Source organism: Emys orbicularis, chromosome 16, assembly GCF_028017835.1.
Source record: "Emys orbicularis isolate rEmyOrb1 chromosome 16, rEmyOrb1.hap1, whole genome shotgun sequence".
Classification (NCBI taxonomy): Eukaryota; Metazoa; Chordata; order Testudines; family Emydidae; genus Emys; species Emys orbicularis.
Window position 1 is genome coordinate 24916458 of NC_088698.1, and position 13433 is coordinate 24929890.

The 13433-nt window shown below is 51.7% G+C and overlaps 1 protein-coding gene across 1 annotated transcript in view; it reads left to right on the forward strand.

Moving 5' to 3' along the window:
- The window catches only part of NCOR2 (nuclear receptor corepressor 2), a 290178-nt gene that overhangs the window by 228235 nt on the left and 48510 nt on the right, over positions 1-13433 (forward strand). Inside the window, exons 20-26 of the mRNA XM_065417750.1 lie at positions 597-717; positions 2053-2275; positions 7479-7643; positions 8114-8253; positions 8884-8989; positions 11516-11620; positions 12796-12899. Of these exons, the coding sequence (XP_065273822.1) occupies positions 597-717; positions 2053-2275; positions 7479-7643; positions 8114-8253; positions 8884-8989; positions 11516-11620; positions 12796-12899 (964 nt within the window). The remainder of the gene's footprint in view (positions 1-596; positions 718-2052; positions 2276-7478; positions 7644-8113; positions 8254-8883; positions 8990-11515; positions 11621-12795; positions 12900-13433) is intronic.

A 13433-nucleotide genomic window follows, 5' to 3' on the forward strand; every position in this document is an offset into this window, starting at 1 on the left:
TGTGCGTACTGTTTCAGAGTAGGATGGTCCGGGACTTGTGCTACTTATCACTGATTATAGATCAAGGTCTAGCGAGTAAGAGCTCCAGGTACCAGGCCAGTCGATGCTGCTCCTCTCTGATGCAACAAGCAAGCAAGCAGCAAGCAGACCCTTGCAGGTGGCCAATACTGAGACACTAAGTGAGGTATGGGAGGCGCTAGCCAGGAATATACGAAGTATATTATACACACGATGGCTGCCGTCCTGGCTGCCGTCCCGGGGACCTCCAGAGCAAAAAGCATGAGCTGCTAGAGCTTGAGCTGAAAAGCCAACGCTCCCCAGCTGAGACAGTAGCACTCCACTCCTCTGTGGATCAGGCTCCGAGGGGAGACCTGTAACGTGCACTCCCCAGTGGGTGACGCGCCCACAGGCCAACATGCGTCGGTGTGCCGAGCTTCTTCTCTGCGTACTAGTGAGGCCGATGACCTCTAGAGTCGTAATTAAAAGATTCCCCACCCCTCACCTCCTCCCAGCACAGGCTGTGCGGGCACTGGAGCGTCCTCGCGTGTGGAGGTGGGAAGTACGTGGCTCCTAATGACGTGTGTGTCTGTGTGCAGGCTGCTGTCTCCGAGGCCGAGCCTCCTCAACGCTGCCGCCGATGCCAGGCTGAACTCTTCGCCTCAGAAACCATTGGACCTGAAGCAGCTGAAACAGAGAGCTGCTGCCATCCCCCCCATTGTAAGTACCGGACGGAAGACCCAAGTCACCTGATCCCAGGAAAGCAGCTTGTTCCCTTCCAAGTCCTGCATCCCGGGGGGGGATCGGACAAGTTTCCCTTGTGCACGCTTGGGCATGGGTGTGCATGCTTGGGCATGGGTTCCCGCCTCTGTGTGCGTGTTCTCACGTGGGCATCTGTTGAGGGAGGACAGTGCGGGTTTCTGATCTGTTTGCACGGGTGTGAGGGAATGAGTTTGGGCATGGGCGTCTGTGCTTGATTGTGCTCATGCCTGGGCCAGGTGTGTGTCTCCATGGATGGGTGATAGCACGGGGGTGTCGGGCACGGTTCTCTGCGTGTGCTGTGCAAAGGGCATTTGGGAGCCATGTGGCATGCTCTCACCGGATTCTCTATAGACAACTCCTTCCTGGTTTCTTAGAAAGATCCCCCAGAGATGTTCGATTGTATCATGAGTTGCTTTATAAGAAACCTTGTCATTACTGTACAGCCATTTCCTTCCTTAGTTGGGGGGGCGGGGGAGAAACCCCAGCCACACACACCTTTCACAGCCCAGTGTTCCCCTTTATCTCAGAATGCTAAGGACCAGATTGTGATGTCAGTTACACCATCGAGTCCACTGGGGTCACTGAAATCAGTCATGTCACCTAACGAGAGAGAGAGGTGCTGTTTTGGCTGATCCCACCCAAATCTTCTCGTGCTCCCCCTGCTTAGCTATTCAGCAGCAGCTCCCCACAAGAAGGTGCATTCTCCACGTTGATCATTGTTGCTGGTGCCCTCATAATGAAGTAAAAACTAAAAGCAACCGAGTCATTCTTCACCACACTCCAAACAGTGGCCAGGGAGCGGTGTTTGCAGAGTGGGACGTGGCCAAAATCCTGGTGTACTTTGGCGATCCGAAGAAGGCGTTTCAAACGAAAAGTTCACATCGTCCTTTCAGACATCTCTGTGCCATGAGATTGGTGCATAGTATTGAAACCACTTCTAAGCTGCCAGACCTGGGCTAGAGATTACATTCCTTAGACAAGCCAAATCAGAGGCTCCCCTGTAACATTTCCCAAACAGGATGATAGCCTTGTGGCAAAAGATAAACATGGTGTCTCACTCTCTCTTGTTTGCCTCCTGTGCTAGGAAGGGCAGTGGCTTGGTTAGAAACCCTGGGAGCCCAGCCTGGGGAACCGAGCTGAGTGTCTGCAGAGGTGGGGGAAAAGCTCCCCAGAAAGGAGCCAAGGTCTCGTTTTTGGAGTAAAACCCCCTTACAGACTCAGCTGTGGAAGTTAACAACAGCTGGCACAGTATGTCCCGCTTCTCCCATCCCATTCACTCTTCTCCCACTGCAGATTTCCGAGGGATTCCCAGATGGGACGTTACAGAGCGGAAGCATGAAGCCTCAGGTGCCTCACCACGCCTTGGCCCTCTACCAGCAGCAGATCACTAAAGCCCATGAATCTGCCCGGGACGACGTGGCCCAGAGCAAGCAGCAACAGCGGCCTGAGCAGGAGCAGCAGGCAAGCAGTAGCCCCAGGGGAAAGAGCAGGAGCCCAGCTGTGGGTGACAAAGAAGGTAAGATGCGCCCGCGCGTGATTTCACAGAGCGGGGACAGGGCTCCTGTTGCAGGTGGAAGCTAGCTTTAAAGGCTGATCGCGTGGCGGAGCAGACTCATGTCGGCATGGCTAATTGGCCGTGTTCATTAGGAAGTGCATCGTGTCTCATTGAACCTGGCAGAACGTCGAACGCTGAGGATGGGAAGGTTGCCTTTGTTAGCGGTTTGGAGAGTAGAGGACCTGGAGGCACGCCAGGACACTGGTTTCAGTCAGCTCTTTTCTCCCTTGTTTGCTCTTTATAAAGAATGCTTTTAATGCTCGGCGGGGGCCATTCTTTCATTTCAAATCAATACTCGTGCTGTGACTTCCTGTAAAGGTTCTCGATGCTGTCCCCTCGGGATAGCGCTAACGAAGGATTCAGAGCTTCCCACCAGAGCATCAGGCCCCCGGGGGCCGCGGTTAAGGAGGACTGGGCACTCTTGCTGATGCTGTTTGTAATTTCAAAGCTGGTTCCTGTCAGAAGTCTGTACGTTGGCCGGGCGTGCGCTCTTTAAACCCGTGCACCTTGATGAGAGGGTTTGAGGCTGTTCTGAATCTGGCCGGAACCTGCGCCGTGTTAAGTGCAGTTAGAACGGAGGTGGCTCCGCACCCCGCAGGGCAGGGTCTGTAGGTTGTGATGATACGTGGTACGGTAACAGATAGACGCTGTGGCCGTCAGCTAACCAAACGCCTGCCCCCCTGGGGAAAAGAGCTCGTGGCCTGGTTCCAAAGCCACACGCCTCTGTCACGTGAGCTTAAGCTGTCGGGGTGCCTGTGCTTGTACCTTCTTCCCAGACCCCCAGCCACTAGAAGAAGAGACCACCGCAATCGCATCAACATTTCAGCAGCCGAGTCGCCATCTATCCGGTGCTGCCAAGCCAGTACCTCACCAGGGCCTCCCCGGCCAGTGAGTGTGGTGTGCTTAGCCCTGCCCCGAGTGGGCAGCAGCAGTCCCCATATCATGCAGGTTATGACAGAGTTGACGAGTGTTACTCACAGGAAATGGTTTGCCTCAGATCCTTAGAGAAAGAAGCCCCTTGACAGGAGATATTTGAGGTTGCGGGGGGGGCAGGGGGTTGCTCTCCATGGTGATTTCTGTGGGCTGACGGTGCGTTGGATGGACTGACATGCCATTGCGTGGCTGCAGCATTGTGGAATGGCGATGCAAACATCACGACTTTCGGTGCCTTTGTCCCAGAGGACATCGACTATAAGGTAGCAGATCTAGGCATTGGGGATGTAAGCACCATATTGGGTCTGCAGCCGGACAGAAGAATTTTGTTGGCAGCCGTGGAATTTGACTCTCTCGTGCAAGAGAAAGGAGAGAGAAAATACACCGATTAGCTTGAATTTGTTGGAATTTGATCTTCGTTGTTGCTGAAAAGTTGGGTCACGAGAGCAGCTACGTTAGTTCAACTTCTGTCAGCCACGGTTTCCCAAAGCTGACATGTGGAGTGCTGGCCCAATGGTTAGACAAAGAGTAGTGTTGCAAAATGAGTTACTTCCTAGAAGAGCTGATTGCTGGTTCTCAGCCGGCTGGCTTTCTGCCCGATAATAAATAATAGCGTGCATAGCCGTACAGACTGGCAACAGGACAATAAAACAATCGGAATGTAAGGAAGATAGCTGTTCATCTTGAAGGAAGTTGATACTCTGGTAAGTCATATGATTGATACCTGTCTCACGCAGACTCTCCAGCTTGTCCTATCCTGCCTTCTCCATTCTCACTTTCGTATATTCGTTACCCAGACTCAATTACACTCCAGTACTTCCTATGCAGTGCAAGTGATCAGGGCTACGCTTTTGCTGTTACACATCGCTATACAGAGCAGCCCGTCCCGCACAGCTCAGCTTCCTGTCGAGTCTCCTGGCAGAACCAGCACTTCCGACAGCTCCTTCTAGCCTGGAACCCCAGCAGACTATTCCTCGATGGGCTCCCATGGCGCTGGGCTGCTTGGTTCATCTTCCCACCGGCTTTTGCACCAGCTGATTTCCAGCTCTGATTTCAGGACCCAAGAGCAGCGAGGAAAGAGGGAGGCTTACCATGCCATGTGGAAGTGTGTAAACCAGGACATGAAAGTTCAGGTTTCAGGATAACCTTTAAACTCTGCAACCTGATTGCTCCTTTGTTAACGTGCAGACCTGACGTCAATGCAGGTTTACGCAGCTTTGCTGTCTGCAAAGCACCTGGCTTAGAGTGCTGTGCCAGCACTGCTGATGCCACTCACCTAGCACTTTGAATCCTCCAAACTTGCTGAAGAGATTAGTTCAACTAATTGCACCGTGCGTGCGTATTATCCCCGTGCAGATAGGGAAGCTTAGGCAGAGAGGTGAAAGGAGATTGCCCAGGCCACTGGAGGAGGAGCTGGTGCCGGAGCTGGCAGGGGTTTGCTCATCCCACTACGCCGTTCTGCACCCTCAATATCCCGGGTGCCCGGGGATGGAGTTTTGAAGCAGTCACACATCCAAGATAGCGGGGTGAGCTGGAGAACTGCATGGCGTTCCCATCAACATACAGTAAATGATTGGCCCTAGGGCAGAACCCAGCTCCCTCTGGAGTTTGGGCTCGCTCACATACAGACACATCTGAACAGAGGGGTGGAATCCTTGCCCCTTTGAAGCCAGTGGGACTCTTGCTGTTGACTTGGATGGCGCTAGCATTTCACCCAGTGGCTCGAGCCTGGCTCTGAACCGTAGAGGGAAAGGCACCAGCAGCCGGTCTGGAAGGCAGCAAGGGAGCCTGTCGGTCATGGCAAAGCAGTGAAAGGGGTGGGAGGAGGGGAGCATCCCTCCTCTCTCCTTTTATGGTAAGGAAATCGGGAGCCTCCTTTGAATGTCCTGTTAAAGTGACCGTGCACCAGGCATCCATCTGGACTCTGACTTGCCGTGAAGAAGACTGGACCTCGGGTACGTGCATTGTGCTGCTGCAAAAGAAGAAGTGGAGCGACCCCGCTCTCCATAAGCGAGAAGTGGTCCAGGCCAGCTCCTAGCAGAGGGCTGGTCTTGCAAGAGCAGCTGTTCCTACTCCCCCCCCCCAAGCTGTGAGATCTCTCCAGGCAATCAGATTGGCAGGGCCCTGCCTGATAAGAGAGCGTGAACTGTTGCAACTGCTCCGGAGACAGACAAGTTGACAAGTTTCACACCACCCTGGAGCCGTTTCAAAGCACAGTCTTGGAGGCCAGCATCACATCCTGGCCAAGGCGTTGGCTGCCCCCTGCAGACCTTTGGCTGGGGCTGTATCTGTCTGGAGCCCAGCCAGTTTAGTATCTCCTCCTAAGGTGCTTTGACGGTGCTGCTCTGGTGTGGGGCTGGGGGATCGCGGCCTGTCCGTTTGGAGCTTGCTCTCAGACAGATGGATCCTTTCCCTCATCGCCGAGTGGCCATCACGCCTATTTTTGGCTATCGCGGGGCAGTTTTAAAGCCAGCAATGTGTTTTCTGTTGATTTAGTCACTTGGCCTTTCTGGAGATTGGAAGCCAAAAGCGTTAATTGGGGTGATGGATGATATAAACGCTGACTTCTCAGCTCTGATTTCAGGGGCTTGACAAATGGCCATAGGAACTCTTCTCAGGATAATGGCTGAGTTTAGTTACCTTTAATGTGGGGTCAACAATCAACGGGCCACATTTCACAGATCTCACAGCGGCATGTGTGCGGGAACAGCTCCCAGGGGAGGAGGAACTGCTTTCCCAAGATTCCCATGCTGCCTCAAGGTGCATGTGTGCTTGGCCACTAGTATCTTGGGTTTACAGAGCATCTTCGCCCAGCTGTACGATACCCAGACACCACCAGTGCAATGCAGCTGCCTCTGGCATAGAGCACAGCAGCCAGTCGGGGCGCAGCGCACCACACCACCCGGCAGTTGGGACGGAGGAGAGCTGGTGTCTCAGGACAAACGCCCTCCTCTTGTGGGAAGTGCCATGGGATCTTGAATGTCCACATGAGAACATGACCGGGATTTCGTTTTCAAGGATTTTCCCCAAAGATCCCTCACAGTGACGAGCATGGGGTGCTCCAATTCAGCTGCCCTGGGAGGGTGAACTGATCCGTTTGAGATGTGAAATGGGGGGTCTGGGTGTTTGGACCCTGAGGCTTAGCCCCTTACACCACCCCCTCTGCAATCTGGGGTACGTCTACACTCCATTTCAGGTGTAACTGTTGTGCGGGTGGTCGTACCCGTGCTGGCTTTAATATAGCCAGCGTGGGTGAGGAGCAGTGAAGACAGCAGCACGGACCCTGGTGCATGCTTGTAATCTGAGTCCATACCCTGTGTCCCCCAGGCTGCCACGACTTCACTGCTATTGCTACCCACGCTAGCTCAATTAAAGCCAGCACAGGTATGCATAACCAGAGCTCTCTGTCCCACCTTCCCTCGCAGTGCAGACATTGCCCGAGAGTCTCTGTGCTTGGATGTGTACATAGACTTGCTGCTGATGGATTCTTTTCATCACCGTGTGAGGGGCAGAGGATTACATCTCCCACTCCTGAGCACACCAAGTGTTAATGAGCCTTTTCGGTATTATTCCTATGAATGGGCCCTTTGCTAGCCATGCATCTCATCCCACTTCTCAGCAAAGCTTTAATAGCAGAGTCAGAGCTGTAGTGAGGTCTGGCACTGCTAAAGCGCCTTCCTTTTACACAGCACAGTGCAGAACCTTGGCTAGATAACTATTTTTTGAACACTTGGATGCTTAAAATTAAGCATATGCTTAAATGCTTTACTGAAGTGGGGCCTTAAGGTAACATTTCCAGAAGCACCTAAGTCCCGCTTTCAGAAATGACTTGGGCACTTTTCAGGCCTTCTTCATGCACCCAACACAGCGAGTTACTGCGCACAAGCCGGGCTGAGACACTCCGACCCTCGGACTTGCCCTGTGGGAGGGCTTCATGTGGGCAACGAAAGCCTTGGAATGCAGCCTGCTGTACTTCTGCTAAGCTACGCTCTGGGGCATTCCCTGTGTGCTAGCAGCATCCACAGGATGAGTTAGTGGCAGCGAGCAGGTGCACTGCAGAGCCACACCCTGGCTTGTCATGCGGTAACTCACCGTGCCGGCAAGCCCTAACCAAAGGAAAGGAGCCCCATTTGTTGTTTCCCTTTGCAGGTCTCTGTAAGATCTTGCTGATTTGCAAGGCTGCGTTTGCGTGTGTGTGTGGCAAGCTGATCAGTTCTCTTTCTCCTTGCAGAAAAACCAGTGCCTTTCTCGTCACTTGCAGAGGGGCCGAAGCTAAGCGGAGAGCAGACTGCCACGTCGTGCTGGCCCCCTGTGCTGCCATACCAAGTGTCCTCTAGGGATGTGATCAAAACCTCCCCGCAAGCTGAGCCACATGTGTTTCAGTATAACCTGCCAGGTGAGCACAGGCTTGCGTTCTTCTTCAGGGGTCTGTACCTGCTACGGGGAGCCAGGTTGGTGCAGCCACTGGGGGTGCGTGGCCTAAAAGATCCAATGATTCTTGTCTGTTACCTCATTTAGTAAATTCATGCAATCGTTTTCTTCCTGATTGAGAGAGCTGCTGAAAGTTTGCCATTCAAAGGCATCATGCCAGGAGCCTAGCAACCCCATCTGATTTGCCTAGCGTGGTGCAGCCAATGCCATCTATAATACAGAGATGCAGTGTGTGGGAACTACAGATCCCAGAATGCAATGGGAGATGCGCAGGATTAATGGCCGCAGCGCCAAAAAAGCTACAGTTACAACCAGTCAACCTGCAGAATCTCTGTACCTGGTCTCTGTCCCTGTTCGGTATCCCCTGGTCTCAGTCTCGGTCTCTCTGATACAAATAACCCTCAGTCCATAATAACATTTATGTTTTGTCAATAGCTCACCCAATCCCATTAAATTTGCACGAGAGCTCTCGGTCTGGGCTACAAAGATTGTCCAACATCTCCAATCCTCCCCCTCTCATCTCTTCCACCAAACACCCATCTGTTCTGGAGCGGTCCATCGGCTCCATTTCCCAGGTAAGATGCCATCCCAGTGCTGCGGTACTCTCACGTATGCGAGGAAAGAGACCTCTCTGTTGGCAAAGAGCAGGCTTGGCAGAATTAGATTGTTATTGTTTTATAATTTTGATAGATAATATCAATGTTTATTTTTAAGCATTGTTTTCAGTTTTTGTCAATTTAAATGTTCACAGTTGCAGCTAATTATGTAGGGATCAGACAATTATTTAATGACAGCAGACACCGAGATTCAAAAAGTTAAAACTTTATGACCATTAAAACACAAATTGTTAGCATCATCGGTCAATAGATACAAAGTAAATATCCTTAAATCAAACTCTAGTAAGTTCTCAAGCAGCATTTTTCTTCCTTTGCCTCTCTGTGAATTGGTCTGCTTAGCAATGGAAATATTTTGTCTTCCGTTTGTGTGTGCGGTGAAATCAACATTTACCAAATAAAAATCCTTCCAAGGGTTGTTGAGAGCAGCTTCCTGCCAGATCCCCGTTTTGATTCCTGGGCAGAGTGCGTGGTAGTCATTCAGTGGAGGTCTTTTTCCCTGAGCTTCCTCTCCTTGGTGACTGCCCCATTCAGGAAGTGTCTTAGCAGAGCATCCCACACCGTCAGTGACCTTTTTCCCTTTTGTTTTAGGGGGTGCCCATTCAGCTCCATACGCCGTACAGCTCTGAGCATGCAAAAGTTCCCGTTGGCTCCATCACCATGGGCCTGCCATTGACTATGGATCCTAAGAAACTGGGTAAGCTGTTGACACGCTATCTGTTTGTGTGCCTCTGACCCTTGGTTCACTCCTGGCCTTTTTGTTGAAGGGTCAGAGCTGTCCCTGTTGAGCTGCTGTTAGCCTTGAATTGAGCGCGCGTACACGAAGGGAGGGTGCAGAGCTTTGCAAGTTCACTGGGTTCATCCAGCCAGCAGTGACCATGAAATTCCTGTCTGATGGCCTATGGGAAATGGCGCGGTGGTCTCCTTTCGCATCCTAGTGCACAGTTGTCTACAAAATCTGCCAACACACTTGGCTTCCTCGCTGGCGATCTCAGGAGAGGCTTGAATGAACCCTCTCTCAGTGGTTTCTCCGGGCTCGAGGCGGAGACATATTGATGGGGCACTCACAAGGGGGAAGCATACCTTGTCACTGCCTGTTCTCTACTGGCTCTGGGTACGGAGGATTCTGGTCCACTTTTGCCAACCTGGCATCACTCAGCAGCAGGGATATCTGTAATTCTTGAGACGCTGCGCTTGCGAGCTGCTTTGAGGTTGTGGAGATGCTATTCCACTTTTCCAAGGGGGGAGAGAGCTGCTTTTAGGGATCGTCATAGCTCAAGTCCCTGCGGGTCTGGTTCCAGGATCCAGGCCCATAAGGAGACACCAGCATTTCCATGCGTGCATTTCAAGAAGATGTTCAACCCCAACAAGCAGTTACCATTGGAAAGGAACCTATGGTACTGCCTTGCCTCCCTCACGTCAGTGTTACGTTCCAGCCCAATGTGTAGCCATCAAGACTGTGATCGGATAAATGCTTACTTTTTAATGGCAACCACCATTGTCCAGCATGAGAAACCTGTAAAGAGCCTGAATAAATAACCAAATTCGATTAAAAATAGATGGGTTAAGAATTAATTGATGACGAGGAATAACAAGGCCCCAAAGTGAGGAGCACTGGTGAGGTGGGTGGGGTCTGGCACAGGCATTCATGAGGTTTGATATATTTTGATCAATCAAGAGAAAAGTGAAATCAGCCATGATGGAGTTAGCTAGGAGGGTGTGTAACACACAAGAGGAGAGAGCCTGCTTGGTGTGAGATGAGTCAGTGCTAGCTATGCACCAAGGGAGAGGAAATGAACAGCTCAGATATATCCCGGGGAACGGCTTTGTACAAAGACCACCTTCAGCTCTTAAACAAACGACTCTCAAACACCTAGTGCCAGGCTGCTGGGGAAAGGCCAACAGAATCTCCCTGTGTGTGCGTGCGTGCAGCTGTATGTCTTAGAGAGAGAGATGCCAGCCTAGGGGTGGAGGAATGCAACTCTGCTTGGTCCTGGGGGAATTGCACATGGGGTGGTCTGTGTCATGTTGGCCCCCACCGGTAGAGGAGGATCTAGAGTAAAAGAGCAAATACAAAGGGGAACAAAACCACTAAAAGGATTAACCAAGCATACGAGGAGAGGCGGAGGGAGCTAAATTCCTACAGTCTAGGAAAATAGAAGACTCAGTCAGGGACGTGATCCTGGACTAAAACTACCTTCCAGCTAACAGTGTGATTGATGGAAGGAAACGTATTGACATTCGCCACAGCTGGTGGGATAAACAGTAAATGGCCTGAAGCGAGAGAGGAAAATGTTCAGTTTGCAGATTTGGAAACATCTCGTAAGAGTCAGAGCAAGAGATTAAAGTCCTGAGGGAGGAGGCCTGGGCCCAGCACTGCAGAGAGTGGAGAAGGCATGTGCTAAGCCAGCAGAGAGAGTTCTCCGTGGGCACGTCCAGCCTGCCCAGCGCTAGAGGCTACTCCCAGCCCTCTTCCTCTTGAGCGGATTCCGCAGTCCGCTTGTCACTGTCCAGGGTTGTTTCCTGGCTGCTCTGAACTGTGAGATGGGTTATTGTCCCTCAGCTCTTAAGAACATCGGGCTGACCATAGCAGATCAGACAATTAGTCCATCAGCTCCAGCCTCCCATCTATGTCAGTGGTCAACGGGAAGGCAGCTGTGCTTTCAGTCCCCATAGTTCCAATTGCCCAGTGCTATGCAAAGGGTGGGAAATTTCTGGGCGATCCTCTGAAGTCCTGTAGCTGGGATCTGAGTACTCTTCTCTGAGTTTGCACAGCTACAATTATCAATGGATTTAAAATTATCCAGCCCATTTAAAAACCCAGTCCTGGCATTAAATCCAGCCACGGTCTGTGTGTTTGACTCTGGTCCTGCTGCAGGGCTGGGGGTGCAGCGCCGTGCAGGAGTGGATTTCAGGATCCCCTGCTGTCTTGCCTGCCAGGAGACCTTGAACGATGCCCTTGCGGAGGGGATAAGAGCAATTTGAGTTTTCCTTTATCATCCGTACTTGTGTAATCTGCTACTCAGAAGCAGCAGCAGCTGCACGGGGACCTAGGGTTATTTAAGACCTGTCTCTTTCAGCAACTGTGAATATCGAGCTAGACAAAATTAAAGACTAAGCAAAATAATAATAATAAAAAAAAAAGGCAAGAGAGCAATTCAGGACAAGCGCTGTCTGGTTTTGACCGGTGCAAACATTGTCATGTATGATTAATGTTTTCTAGTGCCTTTTCCTGGAGTAAAGCAGGAACAACTTTCTCCTAGAAGCCAGGCCAACCAGCCTGAAAGTCTGGTAATGCAGACGTCCCAAGAGAGCTCCATCCTGAGGGGTAAGCACATAGCAGGGCAGCTGTGATGATCAGTGGAAACCAGGTACCTCTCAGGGAGGCTGCTCAGGAAGTGGAAGGGGCTCAACCTAGGCCAAGCTCTTCAAAAGTGCCTAGTGGTTTTGGCTACCCTTTAGCTTCTGCTACCCAACCTGAGACAGAGGACAGATGAGCCAGTCTTCAAAGTGCTTGAGACTGGGCACCTGAAATCACTATTCCCTTGTAAAAATCTGAGCCCCAAACTTCTATCCAACTTTTGGGGAGAAGGGATTTGTCCTCATTCGTTTTGAAGGGCAGTCTGCTAAGGAAGAAAGCAAAGCAGCTGCTAATAAAATGGCACCGATTACATTCTGAACTCCAGAATCACGAGTGCATGTTGGGGACAGACAGAGAGAGCGTTTCATTTTTAAATCCAAGCTCCTTTCTGCAGTACAAAAAAAAAAAAAAAAAAAAGCACAAAACTCTGTTTTAACTGTACGTTCTTGTCTCTCATAAACACCCGATTAATTCAACCAAATTAAGGAAGTTTGATGGGTTGGCTCAGGACCAAAGCAGATAAAATAGGAACCAACTCAAGGCAGCCCCCGAGCTAAATGTCTTTAGAGGTTGGTTTGTTTAGGAGTCGGGGCTGTTTGTGACTTTTTTCCGTGTGTCTCTGCCCTCGTGTTTGGAGCTGGGGAGGAAAGATTCAGACTAGCCCCAGAGCGCTACTTCCACCAATAGCTCCAAGCTGAGCAGAGCCAGGCACCACCAGGGAGCCTCCCACAAAAGCTGATTCTCTCAAGAACTTTGAATTAGCCCCCAAACCTTTTAGGCTCCCCCATTTTTTCCCCCCAACACCGTGTTTGTGGGACGATCGGGCCTGATCCTGAACTCAATGGGGCGCAGTGATTCTTAGGATCTAGCCTGCTGGACGTGCATCTTCTATACAACATACTGGCCTGCATCAAGATATGCTGGCCTGCATCAAGACATGCCAGCTGTTTTAACCCCTGACACCAGGGATTGCCGAAGGATATGCTACAGTGAGGGTCCTAGGGTCCCACCCCCGCTGTTGTGCTGAAGGCTCAGGGGCTGTGTGCCGAATGCCAGCGAGGATTTTGTTCAGCTCTCCAGCGTTTCGGGTGAGCAGTCCCCTCTCGGCAACCTAATCCCGCTTGCTTTGTTGTAACTTTCAGGGGCATCGCTGGGCTCAACCCCAGGAGGGAGCATCAGCAAGGGGCTCCCCAGTGCCAGGCCTCCGTCGGAATCGCCCATCACCTATCGGGGATCCATCACGCATGTAGGTTTCTTCTCTTAACGGCTTGGGGGGGATCTCAGCTGGTTTGTAATGTGGGCTGGGCTGAACGGTTGCTGTCAGAGCAGACCCTCTCCTGGCGTGTATAGAAATGATTGCAATGTTTTGTTACTTGGAGTGGACTCTGAGCCCAGGGGACATCAGAGCACCCCCTCCTGGCAGACCCATCAGGAGGAATTTCAGAGGACTAAGCAAAGAGGGTGTAAACCCTTGAATTGCCCCAGGGCAGACTGGCAGACCCAGTGGGTAACTGCTCTGACCTATCACCTCTGCAGAGCTGAGTTCAGATCTTGGTGGGGCGAGAAAGGAGAGTCGGAGTGGGTTGGTGCCGCCACCGCCACCTAGCAGAGCATCTGCACACAGCCCCACCCAGTTTGTCTCCCCACCTGCACAGGTGGGCCAGCAGGAGAGGTGGGGGCTTCGGGGTGCATGGGGTTCAGGGCAGGACTGAGGAGCAATCTGGAGGAAGATTATGCTGAAGATCAGGTTCGTTCCGTTCTCCAAGACTGGTGAAAAGCA